The sequence below is a fragment of the Rutilus rutilus genome (genome assembly GCF_951802725.1).
Source record: "Rutilus rutilus genome assembly, chromosome: 12".
In the NCBI taxonomy this organism is placed as follows: domain Eukaryota; kingdom Metazoa; phylum Chordata; class Actinopteri; order Cypriniformes; family Leuciscidae; genus Rutilus; species Rutilus rutilus.
The window spans coordinates 23,690,986-23,709,368 of NC_140217.1; the positions used below are offsets into that span (position 1 = coordinate 23,690,986).

Genomic DNA, 18,383 nt, shown 5'->3' on the forward strand with positions numbered 1-18,383 from the left:
TAGTTCATCCTGGTAAATGCTCATTGTCACAGTTGTAAACACGACAGCTTTCTTCCATGAGGGGGTTTGGCATCCCAGCGGCTTTGTTTCTAGACGGACCGTTAAAGAATGCAAGACACGTACGTCTCCCGGAAAACCAACAAGATGATGACTTCGAAAATCTCGAAGTGTTTCCAGTTAAGTGTGCCATATGCATCAGACGTTCAGCCAACGGTCCATGGTTGTGATGACTGAGGCTGAGACTAGGTTTTACCTAACATTTTGATTGGTGTGATGAGAAGACTTTGACACCTGTTTTTGTCAGGTTTGCCTAACGTTTGGGTTGTACAGGGTTGTGTCACAAATCGCTTGACTCGCTGTTCTTATATTTGACTGTGCAGATCACGCCTCGGAGGTACAGGTGACCATGATGCTTACAGAAAGCTGTAAACTACGGGGTCTTCACCACAGGTGAGTCACAGACATCTCATGTGCTGATTTCTTGATGCTTGAAGAACTTGCCCTGTTTGACTTATGTTCTTGCAGTATCTCCTCTTCTTTTTGTTCAGGATAGTGAGTTTTGTACAGAATCATTTGTATTGTATTTGATGTAGACATGCTCATGTTTATTTTTGTAGCTCTGATGCTAGTAGTGGTGCACATGATTTCACTTTTAAACAAATCCTTTCATATATGAACAAAGCTTTCCATAGCTGTGTTGTGAATCAGAGGGACCTTATGCAGGGCTCTCTACACTCTGAGCAGGAGAACAATCTTTAGTTCACAGCAGATTAGAGGTTTTGAGAATTATGACATAATATACTTGTTACCATACTTTCATGATGGGTAAATTACCCTGTTCACAATGGAGCATGTTGTGTAATGTTTGAGTGTTGTGACAGTGATGTGATGACCACAGCTCAGCTATGACACTTCTATGACTACTTATCTACACACTTCCTCTGCTGGGTGAATTACTGTCTCTCTTCCTCTGCATTCTTTCTTCATTAGTGCATTCTCTTTTTACCATGCTTCATAGAAATGAGTGTGGTTTCTGATAAACTGAACCCCCCTCTCCAAGATATTCAATGTCATGAACTTCTTGAATCTAGTGACAATTTTTTTTTTGCTGGTGCTGGCTATCTGACAAAAGATGTGAGCGAATACAGTTTTAGGACCAGTGCCTGGACGTTTAATATATACCAGTATATATTGCTGCCATATTGTTTATCTACTGTCTGATATTAGAAATGTATCTGTATCAGTGTGAAACATTATTTATGTATTTAGAGTAACTTTAAGTGTAAGTGTAAAATGAATCTTAAAACAAACATAAATCTTGTTATTGTTAAATGTAAGCTTTAACTAAATATTAAATGATAATGAATTTTTATTGTACATTATAAGTTATGAATGCTAAGTTCACTTGTGACATTTAAAATGATTGGCTTAAGTTTATTTTTATTTTTAATTTATTTAGAAAAAATAGTATAGAAATGCAATATCAGCCATTTATTGGCTGTTGCCTATCTTATTTATTGGTTAAAACTACTGAAACTTAAATTTAAAAAAATTATACTGAAAACAATTATACTGAAAAAAAATATTTTTCTCTTGGAATACAATGACGTTAAAAAAATCAATACTGATTTTGTGAACCTGGTGCCAGTGGTGGAAAGAGTACTGAAAAAACATACTCAAGTAAAAGTACCATTACATTCCAAAAAATGTGTGAGTAGAGTAAAAAGTACTTGTCCAAAAAACTACTTGAGTAAGAGTAAAAAAGTAGCTTATTTAAAAGTACTCATGAGTAGTGAGTAGTGAGTACTGAGCTGTGGATTCTACCCCCTTATAATAAACACTGCACTACAATTTATAAATGTAAAAAAAATTGCACATACTGTAATTCACATTATATTTTGTTCTTTGTCAGAAAGATTGAATAATATCTATCATCCATCTTTTAAAAATGCATCAAATCAGTACACTCATCACCATTTAAATCATATTATAAAAAATAAAAAACAAAGCATTTAAAATTAGGCGAAAGGCCACTGAGCCTGAGCATGCTATTGTTGCACATAAAATATCAATATTCATAACTGTGCAAAGAATTCAAAAACCTTTAGAAACTCATATGATAGTTCAGCATCACACACCATGAGATGGGTTAAATAGAGAGATTAAAAAAATACCCAATTTCTCTCCAAAACGGTACCAGTTTTAGTGTTTTGATAAATGAGAATCACTAATATTATCAGATTACCTCACCCAAATTATGCACTGAAAAAGGCTAAGATAGTAGACTAACACTAATTACACTGTAATTCCATGCTATTAAATATGTTACAATTTAAACATAAATGCACATTGTTCTAGAAAGGTGGCATCATCCCTTACATTTTACACGGCTACATTTACTCACATTGTAATGCTGATAATATAATTTGTAAGGAAAATTGTGCATTAAATAGGAAAGTTATATCCGGGAAACTTTTACAAAAGAAACAAACACACACACACACACACACACACACACACACACACAAATGCATGTGTCTTTGTAGTCTCGGCGAAGCTGTTTTATCAGCAGCATCCACACACAAGTTGAACATGAATTTTTTTTTTTACGCAAGTGCACTTGCCAAATGAAGACGGATTGTATGAAATGGATCAATCAAAAAACGTTGTTTATTAACGAGCTGTAGTCACGCACTGACAGAAACGCAGTTCAGGTTAACGCCATGGTTCATAACGGTGCGTTTCCACTGGCGCGTTGCGAGCGGAGCGGAGCGAGCGTTTTCAATTCATTCCTATGGAAGTTGAGCTTCACGCTCGCGCAGTGCATTTTGGGATTGCCAGCGGACCGGAGAAAGCGTTGAGAGCGACCGAGAGCGTCAAAAAGGTTGGGCAGTTCTTGACTTTATGCAAATATCAAGCGAAAAACGCGGTCGGCAGCCAATTGCTGTGAGGTTCGGGATGTGACGTCTGTCTTTAGAGTTTAAAAATATGCAAATTGAGCCGGAGTTTATGCTGGATCAGAGAATGTCTAATAGGAAGAGAATTGGCACTCTCTGCTTACTTCCGGTTTCTGGACTGGCTGCAGTAACACGTCTCTGTCCATGCGGGGGCGCTCACGAGCGAGTGCAGAATGAATGGAGGTCTATGGCGAAAAACCCTCAAAATCCACTTTTCTCAGGATATAATTTTTTGTCTAGTAATTTGAATGTTGTATTCGAAAGGAGATGCAAAGAAATTACACATTGCTGGGTGTTAGATTTTTTAGAGCCACTTATTTGGTTTAAAAAGTCTTTTAAAATGTCAATGACGTCAGAATGCTGACGTCATTAGCAGAATGCTAGCGTGTTATGGGCAACAACAACTCAACCTGTAAGAAATCGAAAAGAAATAAGAACTCGTTCATTCAACTTTCGACCTATAACCTATGTTGAACTTGCAAAGCCTACAATAAAATCTGAGATTTCTCAACAGCAATCGGGTGAAAGAGACACATTTAGCCGTATAGCCCCATTGACTCCCATTCAGTCTGCACTCGCTCGCGATCACCCCCAGTGGAATTCTAATGGAACTGCAACCAAAATCAATTCAATGGGGCTGAATAGGGAGTGCCAAGGCTCTCCGTAGACGGGCTCTGGCTGGATTTAGTGCGTAAATCATTTTGTTTACAAATTAGACGCTTTGTAGTTGTTATATATATGTTAAATATTTTAATTTGGATGTGTTCATTGTGATTTATATTGGCTGGGTTTATAAAAGTTTATAAAACTGAAAGGATATCTTTGCTTGTTGCATTTGGAAACAAAGCTTATCTATTTCTAAATTTAATCGCGTGCATCGCTGTCCGTGTGTTGAAAAAAACTTAGATTAATCACACTCACAGCAGACACACCCCAAAGCGGAGACGTTACAGCGTTGCCAGCGGCACTGAGCGGAGTTTTGCCGCTGTAGTGGACACGCACCGTAAAGCCTTGTTAAAGCCTTGTTTATACTTTCGCCCGGCTCCGCAGCGCGAGTCTCCGCAGACTGCGCGCGCACCTCCCCAAACGGACGAGGCGTTTATACTCGACGCGCTCGCCGTTGTACTATTCTTTGAAACGATAGGGGGCGACTCCAGTAATTATCCTCTAACCATCAGGAAACAGCGCTGAGAAGAAGAAAGCTATACACACGTGACAATGTTTATTTTAGTACACGGCCACCAATACCACACTACAAAAAGAATCCTGTAAAACCCAGTAAACCCTGAGATTATTGCTAGTGACAATAAAACAAAATATATGGATATGAGAATGTGTATACAACATAACTAAATTAACGATCTCTTACATATTTTCTAATTTCACTAAACATTTCATTAAGTTTCGTGAACATTTTTATTAAACATGGACCTTTATGTTCTTTAAAAATACTTTTTATGCTATTGTATGCTCATTTTTAAAATGTAAGCAACTCATTTAGACGTGCAAACTGGGTGCCAGTGTGGTGAGAAGTTCGAGCTCGGCCAGATTCGGTTCGAAGTCGTTCATCTTCGGATGCGGCGCCGCGCGCGTTGTTACAAAATCTGCCGTGCACACCGCCAGGCGAAATGGGCCCTTGCGCACCCAACGCGCGCGACCGCCCACTCCGCGATGACGTCATTTTTGCCGCGCGCACCTTCGCGCTCGTGCGGACGCGTCGAGTATAAACCAGGCTTTAAGCCTTGTTTATACTTTCGCCTGGCTCCGCAGCGCGAGTCTCCGCAGACTGCGCGCGCACCTCCCCAAACGGACGAGGCGTTTATACTTGACGCGCTCGCCGTTGTACTATTCTTTGAAACGACAGGGGGCGACTCGAGTAATTGTCCTCTAAACCTTCAGGAATCAGCAGTGAGAAGAAGAAAGCTATATACACGTGACAGTGTTTATTTTAGTACACCGCCACCAACACCACAAAAATAATCGTGTAAAACCCAGTAAACCCTGAGATTATTACTCGTGACAATAAAACAAAATATATGGATATGAGAATGTGTATAAAACATAACTAAATTAACTATCTCTTACATATTTTCTAATTTCACTAAACATTTCATTAAGTTTCGTGAACATTTTTATTAAACATGGACCTTTATGTTCATTAAAAATACTTTGTATGCTATTGTATGCTCATTTTTTAAATGTAAGCAACTCATTTAGACGTGCAAACTGGGTGCCGGTGTGGTGAGAAGTTCGAGCTCGGCCAGATTCGGCTCGAAGTCGTTCATCTTCGGATGCGGCGGCGCGCGCGTTGTTACAAAAAATGTCGCGCACACCGCCAGGCGAAATTGGGTCTTGCGAACCCAACGCGCACGACCGCCCACACCGCATTGACGTCATTTTTGCCGCGCGCACCTTCGCGCTCGTGCGGACGCGTCGAGTATAAACCAGGCTTTACGGTGCGTTTCCACTACAGCGGCAAAAGTCCGCTCAGTGCCGCTGGCAACGCTAGCACGGTACGTTCACACGGGGCGTCAGCGTCAACGCTTGACGGAAGGCGTGGCTGAAGTTTGGCACTGACGCCATGGTCATAGCAGCGTCAGCCAATGAAATTAGACAGGAACTCAACAACAAGCTTCATTGCCGTGATTGGCTGCCGCCTGGCTACTGTATTTGCATAGAGCGATCCTGATTGGCTGACGCTTCCGTCTGCGGCGCTTCACTGGCGTTGCTCGCGGCAGAAGTTGAAAAATTTTCAACTTCTGCCGCGAGCAACGCCAGTGAAGCGCCGCCGACGGATCCACAATTCTTTTCGGCAACGCTTGACGTCACCCATTCAAAGTCAATGGGAAGCGTTGACGCTGATGCCCCGTGTGAACGGTACAAGGCGCACTGATACTGAATCATGGCGAGCGTGAGACGCGGCAGTGCACAGATCGTGACGCGCGTCTCTCTATAATGTGATTGTGAAGTAAATGGGAGCGGGAATTCACCGCATTATGAACTCGTCACGCAATACCCCCAACCTCACACCAGATGTTAGGCGCCGCCCTGTAGATAGCCCAGCCTATATAAATATCATATTAAGCAGAAATGTACCTTAGCATATTAGAGGAAGACGCTGATATCTGGATTGAACTGATGCTCGAAGAATGCACTTCCACAGCAGTCACGAGTAACAGCAGGAATAGGCGGTTAAAGTTTTCTACGCTTAATTTGATTTGATGACAGTCACGAGACCGATTACAATCGATCCAATCACGTTGATGGATAAAAAAATAAAATTAAAACAAGCGTAACGAGTAACGACCACAAACAGAAGTAAAATAGCGGAGTAAAAGTACCGATACATCACTTAAAACGTAGGCTACTCAAGTAAAAGTAAAATTACACAATTTTTAAACTACTCAAAAAAGTACAATTTCTGAAAAAAAACTACTTAATTACAGTAACGTGAGTATTTGTAATTCGTTACTTCACACCCCTGCCTGGTGCTATATCTGTATAACTGTATCAGCATACCTTCACATAATATTAAATATCACTTCATCTTCATTCAGAATCTTTTTCCTGATATTCATATAGCGCCAGTACAGCAGCCCTGAGGTCGAACATTCTGTTTAGATTTTTCTGTTTCCCGCTTGGTTGCCTTTTGGGATGGGCTCAGACCCATATCCTGTCCCGAGTGCTCCGGGCTTTGCAGTCACGCAGAGCCGTGTCTGGGGTTAAACGGTCAGCGCAGCCCATGACTTAAATTTTTCCTTGTCAGAAACGAATCACTGTTTGAAATAGTATTATGCAAACCCAAGTATCCTTAGGGTTGCGTGTCACTTCCTGTCTACTTTGTGTATCACTGCTAGCGGGAATCTAATAACAGTAATTAATTTCTCTAGATGTTTTCATTGAATCCCCCACATTTAAATGTGTGGTTGTGTACTTGTTTTGTCTTTCCCTGCAGAAATGTGTTTGAAAACTTGGCCTTCTCCTGCCATTTGTCCTTTTACCTACACCAACAAACTTTAACCCATTTTTCACTGCATGGTCTGTTCACATTTAGGAACCTGTTACCCATCAGCCATGTGTGTATAGAAGATGGTGAGAAGCCCATGGTCATGTTGCCTTATATGAACTGGGGAAATCTTAAGCTTTTCCTGCGCCAGTGTAAGCTTGCTGAGGCCAACAACCCACAGGTGAGACTACTACAATATAGAGAGTTGTGCTTTGAGGCAGGAATCAAAAAAACAACAACAACCAAGCCAAACACAGATTTATTCATTCATTATATACACCAACAGTCAACAGTTTTGGAGCGGTAAGATTTTTTTATGTTTTTAAAAGAAGTCTCTTCTGCTGACCAAGGCTGCATTTATTTGATTAAAAATACAAAAAAAAGCAGTAATACAGTTAAATATTATGAGAATTTAAAATAACTGTTTTCTATTTGAATATATTTTAAAATGTAATTTTGATCAATGCTGAATTTTCAGCATCATTACTCCAGTCTTCAGTGTCACATGATCCTTCAGAAATCATTCTAATATGATGATTTGCTGCTCAAAAAACATTCATTATTATGATCAATGTTGAAAACAGATGTGTACAACTCTTTTTCTGGATTCTTTGATTAATAGAAAGTTCAAAAGAACAGCATTTATTTGAAATAGAATCTTTTGTAACATAAATGTCTTTACTTTAACTTTTGGTCAATTTAATTCATCCTTGATGAATAAAAGTATTGATTTCTTTTTTCTTTCACCAAAAAAATTCAATAAAATAATTCTTACTGACCTCAAACTTTTGAACGGTAGTGTTTAAAGTTACAAAAGCTTTCCATTTCAGATAAATGCTGTTCAAAATTCTTTTGAACTTTCTATCAAAGAATCTTGAAATAAAAATGTAAATAACTGTTTTCTACATTGATAATAATGAGAAATGTTTCTTGAGGATCAAATCATATTAAAATGATTTCTGAAGAATCATGTGACACTGAAGACTGGAGTAATGATGCTAAAAATTCAGCTTTGATCACAGGAATAAATTACACTTTACTATATATTCACATAGAAAATAGCTGTTTTAAATTGGAATAATATTTCACAATATTACAGTTTTTATTTAGAATTTTTTTAATCAAATAAATGCAGCCTTGGTGAGTAGAAGAGAGTCTTCTTTTAAAAACATTAAAAATTGCACCGATCCAAAACTTTTGACTGGTAGTGTATATGAAATATCTAAATATGTCAGAATGTATTTTCACATTTACACTTTTAAATTAATATATGAATTTTGTTGCATTAGATATCAAAGAGAAGTTTGAATGATTAGACTATCCACTGCTTCACTGCTTTGACATTAGTTGTGAAAAGAAGCACTCTCATTTTGCAGGTTGGGTTATATAACATGCAACATTTAAACTGAATCCACATTTATGCAAAGAGTAGTTTTTGACCTGTGTGAATTCAGCTATCAAGTAGTGCAATGACCCTCCTCCTGTTAGCCATAAATCAGTCTGAGGCAGGTGTTTATATTAGAGACCATCCAGCAGAACACCTGGAATGTTCAGATTATCCTGATTTTATTGCTTTCTTCACAACAATGAATTCATTGTGCAGATCCTCTGTCAACACTGAGCGAACCTTCTATGATAGGTGCTTTACAGTAGTGTTCTGTGTACAATCGAGCCTTTGTGATGTTAACCCTGGGCGTTCTTTTATTCGGCTGCCACTGAACCCTCTTCAAAGACAAGATTACATAAATTCGGTCAGTCAGACAGATGTACTCTTAAAATGGTTAAATGGGTACTTCAGGCTATCAATGATTCTACTGCAGGACCAAGCTTGTTGTGGCAGTGTTTTAGTTATGGGCAATTGCCTTCTTTTTTTTTTTCTTTCTTTTTTTTGTAAATCGTATATCATGTGAACTATCTAAGCTTTAGATAATAATACCATGCATTTTGGCATTGAACGTGGAAGGTTGCTTTTTGTATTTACTGCCAAGATTCTAACCTCTCACTTGAACTGAATTTTAGATGCATGTCTGTTTGCAGCCTTTAAGGGGTGTGCAAAACTACATACTTTTAAAATGGCTCAGTCTGAATGAGTAGTCAGGGTTGAGGAAGCACTGTCATTAGGCTGGTTTAGGGTCTTGTACACGGTCCACCAGATGCTTGCTGATCAAACACCTGGATTGAGCCAGACTGAATAGAACGGTATGCAAGTATCTTGTTTTTAAAAAGAGAGGCACAACATAGTGACTGAAGATGATTGTCTGACCAACATAGAGCAACATTTTAATATTAATGCTTACATATTTGAAATGTCTAAATATTCTGTTTAACAGATACTATGGATACATGGTGTCTCGTAACTGTTTGTAAAATTTGGGATCAGTATTTTTTTAAAGAAATCAATACTTTTTTCAGCAAGTTTGCATTAAATTAATGGCGACAATAAGGCTTTTCATTTGTTTAAAAAAAATTACATTTCAAATAAATGCTGTTCTTTTGAACTTCATCACTTCATCACCATTTCCACAAAACTATTAAGCAAGCAGCCCAACTGTTTTCAACATTGATGATAATAATAAATAAAAAAATCTTCATCCCCAAATCAGCATATTAGAATAATTTCTTTAATATACGCCTCTGAAGACTGGAAAATTCAGCTGAGCCATCACAGGATTAAATAACATTAGAAAAAAGTTTTAAATTGTAATATTTCACAATATTTTTTTTATTTTTTTTTACTGTATTTTCAACAAAAATGTGTCAGTTACAAGTTAAAATAATTATTAGTTTATTATTATTGACCTATTTTAATATCTGTGCATAACTAACTAAAACATTGCTTACAACAGGTGATTTGCAATGGGGACTCATTTAGAGACGTGACTTCTCAAAGATGGGTTTAGCATGTTGGCAGGCATACAGTTGCTGCTAGACTGTTGGCATGCTAAAGCACACCCTCTCAGAGAAGTCATGTCTCTAAATTGATCCCCTTTAAGACTCTCCAGCTAAAAAGAATAAAAAGTTTAGATTTACTAGTCACTCTCATTGACCCATCCCTATGTTCTACACGTACAACATTCTCTCTTGAGTAAACATTTCAGTCTAAATCACGCTAACCAAATTCACACTGAACAAACAGGAATGAGCATGCACCATCGAACTCATCTGACACCTGCGTTTGTCATACACTGCAATTATTTTGTTCTAAAGCCTTGTGTGTAGTTCTTCAGGGGGTAAAAGCCACTCATTTAGAGAGGATTATGTTATGACCCTGTCAGTTAGCACCCAGGGTTTCTTGTTGTGTCTGGCTCTGGATAGATTATACAAGGGTGCCTGACGTTGAGCCACTCCTCTAAACAGTTAAAGCGTTAGTGTTTGGCTTTGGCTCTTGGTGCTAAGGATGTTTATGTTTAGTGAGGTAACTGTCATTACATCAGACGTCAGACTCTTCCTACCAACTGATATTCAGTAGAGGAACTTGTTGCTCCATCAAGTCTGGTTTCCTAAGAGGTGAAGCTTACCCACGAGTGTGTCTGCTCATCCACTTGTCATGTGTTCTCACTTTTTGCTTCTTTCAGTTTCTCATGTTGGATCTCTCTTATTGCCGTTTAAAAAAATTCTCACACTTCCAGTGACCTTCACTATAACCATTTTGTCCACTCTTTCTTGTTACACATACAGGCCATCTCTCAGCAAGACCTGGTCCACATGGCAATACAGATTTCATGTGGAATGAGCTACCTGGCACGGAGAGAGGTCATTCACAAAGACCTGGCTGCCAGAAACTGTGTGTAAGTGCCATTTGACCGCATGTTGTCACGCTATTTACCATCTTACACCTTCTGCTATCTACGCAGGAGTATACAGCTGCACCAAGTGTTACATTTTGGTATTGGCTGTTAAAAAAGATCATTTACAGTCAATGGTTATTATTGCAATAATTGTGACAATGACTGGTTGGCTGTATTTTTGTACATTTTATATATAAAATCATCAATTAAGGGTGATATTTAAACTATTAAATCCCCTTGCATTCAATGCTGGCAATAATGCTGCACATGTAATGTCACGACTTGAGAATATATATTTAGGACACCCTTTCAGCTTTAAGTTCTAGCATTTATTTAAATGTTTTACCATCAGTTTGCATTAATATCAATGCGTATTTTATTTAGATGTCTAAATAGATGTCTTTTTTTTTTGTAGAATTGATAACAGCATGCAAGTGAAGATCACAGATAATGCGCTGGCCCGTGATCTCTTCCCCATGGACTATCACTGCCTCGGGGACAATGAGAACCGACCTGTTCGCTGGATGGCTTTGGAGAGTTTGCTCAACAATGACTTTTCTAGCGCCAGTGATGTGGTAAGAGTTGTTGCTCCTTTTTTTGTGTTTCTGTAACAGACTTTAACATACGCTCACATAATATTTAGTTTCATGCCGACAGCAGGCGGTCTCTAATGTATTGTTTTTCTCTTCCTATGGATATTTTGCCTGTAAAAGAATAGTGTATCCTGTTTAACTTACAATAGTCGTTTGCTGCTTTAGCTTGTTTATAAATTAATTTATGGCACTGGTAAAATTGAGAACCTGTACACGCTCCAATTTTTCCCAAATCCTGGTCATTTTAAAATTGCATAACTTCTTTGATGTCATACTGTCTGCTCCATCATGCTTTGTTACTGCTGACAATTAATCATGCTTCCGATGCCCATGAACATGTTGAGTCCTGTGTCGTCGGATACATGCAGGATTACAGCAGTTAACATGCTTTTGAATAACATGCATTCCCTAATATGTTTATATTCTTGATAATAGTCCTGTAATAGGTGTACAATCACATTTCAGATCATTTTCCAAGTCTACGTTACACGTAGCACAAGTTAAAATGATAGATCACCCAAAAATTAAATGAGTCATTTCCTGACCCTCAAGTCGTTCCAAACTCAAGACTTTCATTCATCTATGAAACAAAAATGAACGGTTTTAATGAAACCCGAAAGACTTCTGTCCCACCATTGAATGTCCTATTGATCAAAACTTCGACGCTTCACTTCATAATGAAATCCATAAAAAACATTGATCAGCACTAGGGATGTCCCGATCAGGTTTTTTTGCCCTCGAGTCCGAGTCCGAGTCATTTGATTTTGAGTATCTGCCGATACCGAGTCCCGATCCGATACTTAATACATAAAAAAAAGAATAAAGAAGAGCGAAAAAACAGATCCAGGATGTTCCTTATTTTTTATTTAATTCACCTTATTTTAACATTCAACAACTCTGTTAACAGAGCACTTCTGTGAGGTAGCTTGAACAATCAAGTAATAAATAAATTCTTCCCTTTTGGACTTTAGTGCAACAGCAAATATAAAAAAAGTCTAATATATAAACAAATAGCACCTCAACTTAAAATACCCGGCAGGCATGTAAACAAATAAAAAATAAAAGTGCTACAGTGTTTGCAAAGCCAGTAATGTGCTTTTAGGAACTGCACTCCTAACTCTTACGCCGGTTTCACACTGCACTGTTAGCAGAGCGTGCAGCGCGTATTTTTTTCGCCGCCCATGTTAACAGATTAAACCAGGCTTTAGAGCATTCACGGTGCGTTTCCACTGGCGCGTTGCGAGCGGAGCGGAGCGAGCGTTTTCAATTCATTCCTATGGAAGTCGAGCTTCACGCTCGCGCAGTGCATTTTGGGATTGACAGCGGACCGGAGAAAGCGTTGAGAGCGACCGAGAGCGTCAAAAGGTTGGGCAGTTCTCGACTTTATGCAAATATCAAGCGAAAAACGCGGTCGGCAGCCAATTGCTGTGAGGTTCGGGATGTGACGTCTGTTTTGAGAGTTTAAAAATATGCAAATTGTGCCGGATTTTATGCTGGATTTAGTGCGTAAATCATTTTGTTTACAAATTAGACGCTTTGCAGTTGTTATATATGTTAAAGATTTTATTTTGCATGTGTTCATTGTGATTATATTGGCTGGGTTTATAAAAGTTTATAAAATTGAAAGGATCTTTGCTTGGGGCATTTGGAAACAAAGCTTGTCTATTTCTAAATGTAATCGCGTGCATCGCTGATCATGATTACTGTCCGTGTGTTGAAAAAACTTATATTAAACACACTCGGAACAGACACACCCCAAAGCGGAGACGTTACAGCGTTGCCAGCGGCACTGAGCGGACTTTTGCCGCTGTAGTGGAAACGCACCGTCACACTGCGCGCGGAGGCGGCGCGGCAGTGAGTAGCAGAGCAGAAGTGCCGCGATCGTTTCGGCGCCGAGTCTATTTTTGCTGCGCCGCTTTTGCTGAATTAAAGTGACAATACATTGATCATGGCCAAAATACACCGCAGTTTTATCCAAAAAGTGCATTGATGATATCTATTGTGTTTTACACAGTCAATCAAATGACCAACAGCAATTTAAAAAGAAAACAAATGTCCAAAAACAAACTTGTTGCCATAACAATAAAAACAAAGATGAACCAAAAGTTATATAAATGAAATTATTAATAAAATAAGCTTCTTGACAAGTCTTTTCTCTTAAATGTATTTGAAAACGAAATAAAGCAATGCCAACTTATCCATTATAGAGTACTCTGTCTGTAGCCTACACAACAACGCGTGACAAACGCTGCCAGTGTGAAAGCAAAACGCGCGTGTCCTGCTCCTGCTCACCATACACACTGCTCCTGCGCTGCTTATGCTCTGCTAACGCGTGCAGTGTGAAAACGGCGTAACTCTGTGCCACCGCATAACTATATATGTGTTAAAAAATAATGAGAATATATATACATATATATCCGAGTCCTGATCGGGAGGTAACGTCCGATTCCGATCGAGTCTGAAAACACGTGATCGGGCCCGATTTCCGATCACGAGATCGGATCGGGACATCCCTAATCAGCACACATATGTAGAGCACATAAAATATGGTAAAGGACCTTCAAATACGATGCGCGAGAACCAATGACATTTGTACTTGTGCATAAAGCAAGTATGGATTAAACCGCTCAATTCTACAAAATCTAGGTGGATTGGACTTTCTATGAAGGGACAGAAATCTCTCATAAAAAAATAAATAAAAAAAATCTTCATTTGTTTTTTGAAGATTAGGAAAAATCCTATGGGTTTGGAATGACACTAGAGACTAAATTATGATTTTTGACTAAAATGACTATCCTTTTAAACAAACTTGGGCTTAGGAAATAGCAAAGCAAACCTCTGTCATGTTTTTTTTCTTTCTGAGAGGTGAATGAGGGAGAAATTTGTTTGTGTGTGTTCTTGTGGCAACACTCTACGTTCCCGTCCGTCTCACTCAAAGTGCCAAGGAAACAACCCACCCTAGACAGCCAGGAAGTACTGAACGCCGCCTGGCCGCCTCATAAATGACACACCGGGCCAAAACCTGTCAGCAATCTGACCTCTGCATTCCTTCAGACTAACAGAACAATAGTGTCTGGTGCTACCCTCATGCCAGGAACAATTATTAAGGTTCCGTTTATCATAATACAATAGGAGCTGGTGATGAGCAGTGGCCTGGTATGGAAATTTACTCTTGTTTACTGGGATACGCTGGAGATTAATTTACCACTAGGAGCTGTAGTGCAGGATACCACCCACCCAGTGAGACATGAGACAAAATGCCAGATCAGCAGTGGATGTCAACTTTGATCTGTGCCCAGTTACCCTCTTATAGCTTCTCAACAAACACATCAGTACAGGAGACAACGTCCATTTATATGTAAAGAAGCTTGTCTGTTTTTAAATGTCAAGAAAGAAAAGATGGTCAGGATTGTCTTTTAATGAATGGGGAGGATTCATTTCGAGTTTGTTCTGCAGTCAAGTAGCGCAAACTTGATTTTACAGTTTTTTTTCTGTTCTCCCTGCAGGGCAGACACATAGAGAACGGTTTAAAAAGTCACCTTACCGCACTGAAAGTAATGCAGCTTTTTATAGTCATGGTAATTTTTTATATCCAAAATTGACTGACGTCTAACAAACTTGATTGACTTGAACTTTTTTTTTATAACAAGCTGTAATTACATTAGTTTGCACATCAGTTTGTTTCATGGTTAATGATGTAGAACAAACATCTTGATGCATGTTGAATGAGCATGGCTGCATATTTATTTGATTTGAAGCCTCTTAAATGTCTCTGTAAACAAGCCGTGATTGTGTCCAAAATCAATGGAATAAATCCAGATTTCCTTCTTTTGTGTTACTGGAATGCTTTGTTTCCATAATGCTACTGATGTCCCTTAAATGCCTTAAAGGGGACCTCATGACTCAAACAGATCCAGATAGGGGTGTATTTGAAACGGTCTCTTATTTATATGATTTACTACAGGTTTTTTTCTTTTACATTTTTTTTTTATATATAAAAATCTCTCTCTCTCTCTCTCTCTCTCTCTCTCTCTCTCTCTCTCTCTCTCTCTCTCTCTCTCTCTCTCTCTCTCTCTCTCTCTCTCTCTCTCTCTCTCTCTCTCTATATATATATATATATATATATATATATATATATATATATATATATATATATATATATACACTCACTCACTGGCCACTTTATTAGGTACACCTTGCTAGTAACGTGTTGAACCTCCTTTTGCCTTCAGAACTGCCTTCATTCTTTGTGGCATAGATTTAACAAGGTGCTAGAAACATTCCTTAGAGATTTTGGTCCATATTGACATGATAGCATCACGCATTTGCTGGAGATTTGTCGTCTCCCGTTCCACCACATCACAAAATTGCTCTATTGGGTTGAGATCTGGTGACTCTGGAAGCCATTTGAGTAAAGTGAACTCATTGTCATGTTTAAGAAACCAGTTTGAGATGATCTGAGCTTTGTGACATAGTGCATTATCCTGCTGGAAGCAGCCATCAGAAGATGGTACACTGTGGTCATAAAGAGATGGATATGGTCAGCAGCAACAATACTCAGGTAGGCTGTGGCATTTAAACAATGCTCAGTTGGTACTAAGGGGACCCAAAGTGTGCCAAGAAAAATATTGATACAAGATACAAGGAAGTATGGATCTATGCTTTCATGTTGTTTACGTCAAATTCTGACCCTACCATCTGAATGTTGAAGGCAAGGCAAGGCAAGTTTATTTATATAGCACATTTCATACACAATGGCAATTCAAAGTGCTTTACATAGAAGAAATTAAAATAATAAAAGAAATAAGAATAATTAAAACAGTTTAGAAAAATAAAATAAAATACAGTACAGTACAAACAGTCGGACGAGCATTGGCACAGTGCTCATTCATTAAATGCATAGCTAAACAGATGTGTTTTGAGTCTGGATTTGAATGTGATTACTGTAGGAGCACATCTGATCTCCTCTGAAAGCTGGTTCCAGCTGCGGCTGGCATAATAGCTAAAAGCAGATTTGCCATGCTTAGAGTGAACCCTTGGTATTTCTAGCTGATATGATCCTAATGATCTGAGTGATCTGTTGGGTTTATATTCAGTGAGCATATCTGCAATGTATTGAGGTCCTAGGCCATTGAATGATTTATATACCAGTAATAATACTTTAAAATCAATCCTAAATTTAACTGGGAGCCAGTGTAAAGACCTGAGGACTGGTGTGATATGTTCATATTTTCTGGTTCTGCTCAGAATCCTGGCGGCAGCGTTCTGTATGAGCTGCAACTGTCTTATGGTCTTTTTGGGAAGGCCAGTGAGGAGTCCATTACAATAATCCACCCTGCTGGTGATGAAAGCATGCACAAGTTTCTCTAAGTCTTGTCTGGAAACAAAGCATCTTATTCTTGCAATATTTTTCAGATGCTAGTATGCTGATTTAGTTATTGCTTTGACATGACTACTGAAACTAAGGTCTGACTCTAGTGTCACACCAAGATTCCTGACTTGATTTTTAGTTGTTTGACCCCTAGAGTGAAGGTATGCGTTCACCTTGAGAACTTCATCTTTGTTTCCAAACGCAATGACTTGTTTTGTCTTTGTTTAATTGAAGAAAGTTTTGACACATCCAACTGTTTACTTCATCAATGCATTGGCACAGGGAGTCAATGGGGCTGTAGTCATTAGGCGATAGGGCTAAGTAGATCTGTGTGTCGTCTGCATAGCTGTGGTAAGAGATTTGGTTCTTTCTCATTATTTGGCTCATTGGGAGCATATACAGGTTGAACAGGAGTGGTGCAAGAATTGAGCCTTGAGGGACTCCGCATGTCATGGTTATGGTCTCCTATACTCCTATTGTTTTTCCAATCTTTTATTGTCCAATTTTTGTGAGCCTGCGCAAATTGTAGCTTCAGTTTCCTGTTGTTAGCTGAAAGGAGTAGCACCCGGTGTGATCTTCTGCTGCTGTAGCTCATCTGCTTCAAGGTTTGACGTGTTGTGCTTTCAGAGATGCTCTTCTGCAGACCTTGGTGGTGGTTTGAGTTACTGTTGCCTTTCTATCAGCTCAAATCATTCTCCTCTGACCCTTGGCATTAACAAGGCATTTTCACCCACAGAACTGCTGCGCACTGGATATTTTCTCTCTTTCGTACCATTCTCTGTAAACCCTAGAGATGGGTGTACAGAGATAGCGAAAATACTCAGACCAGCCTGTCTGGCACGAACCACCATGCCATGTTCAAAGTCACTTAAATCACCTTTCTTCCCCATTTTGATGCTCACTTTGAACTTCAGCAGATCATCTTGACCATGAGTTGCTGCCATGTGATTGGCTGATTATATGGATCTATATTTGCGTAAAAAATCAGTTGAACGGCAGTTTTTTTTTTTTTTTTTTTTCGTTTGTTGAATTACTTATAACAAGAAACAAAGATTCAAATGGGAATATATTTCTGCGTTTAGAGACTGATCTGTAAATGCTATTTATTAGTTTATAAATAATGTCAGCCTCTAGTGATCTCACTTGTTGAAAGGGAGGGATCATCTTTCTGTTTCAGTCATCGCGCCTCACTCGGCCTGGTCTGAGCTATTGTGTGTTGTTTCCCCACAGTGGGCGTTCGGGGTAACTCTGTGGGAGCTGATGACCTTGGGACAGACTCCTTACGTTGACATCGACCCCTTCGAGATGGCCGCCTATTTGAAGGATGGCTACAGAATAGCACAACCCATCAACTGCCCCGATGAATTGTGAGTTTGATATTTGAATCTGTATTTCAGTCAATTTGAGTATAAAACTTCATTTTCATGTGTTGATTTAATGTTGAAAATACATTAAAAATAAATAAACTATTGTGAACTTGCATTCCTGAGTGATTGGCAAGGCTCCCAAAGTGTCACTAACAACAACTTTCTTAAATCTTGATTATTTTCCGAGGAAACTAACTGAACGTTTAGAAACCTAAATTATCCGAGCACAACAACCGCATGCTATCCGCACAATCTGACCCTTATCGGCATCCTGCAATAGCTAGGGAACCGGAGCATGGCG

The 18,383-nt window shown here is 38.9% G+C and overlaps 1 protein-coding gene across 2 annotated transcripts in view; it reads left to right on the forward strand.

The window, feature by feature from the left end:
• The window catches only part of ryk (receptor like tyrosine kinase), a 67,994-nt gene that overhangs the window by 48,110 nt on the left and 1,501 nt on the right, over window positions 1–18,383 (forward strand). For both annotated transcript variants that reach the window (XM_084425378.1, XM_084425377.1), the window contains 5 exons: window positions 381–450; window positions 7,012–7,144; window positions 10,642–10,751; window positions 11,167–11,326; window positions 17,946–18,082. In XM_084425378.1, the coding sequence (XP_084281504.1) occupies window positions 381–450; window positions 7,012–7,144; window positions 10,642–10,751; window positions 11,167–11,326; window positions 17,946–18,082 (610 nt within the window). The remainder of the gene's footprint in view (window positions 1–380; window positions 451–7,011; window positions 7,145–10,641; window positions 10,752–11,166; window positions 11,327–17,945; window positions 18,083–18,383) is intronic.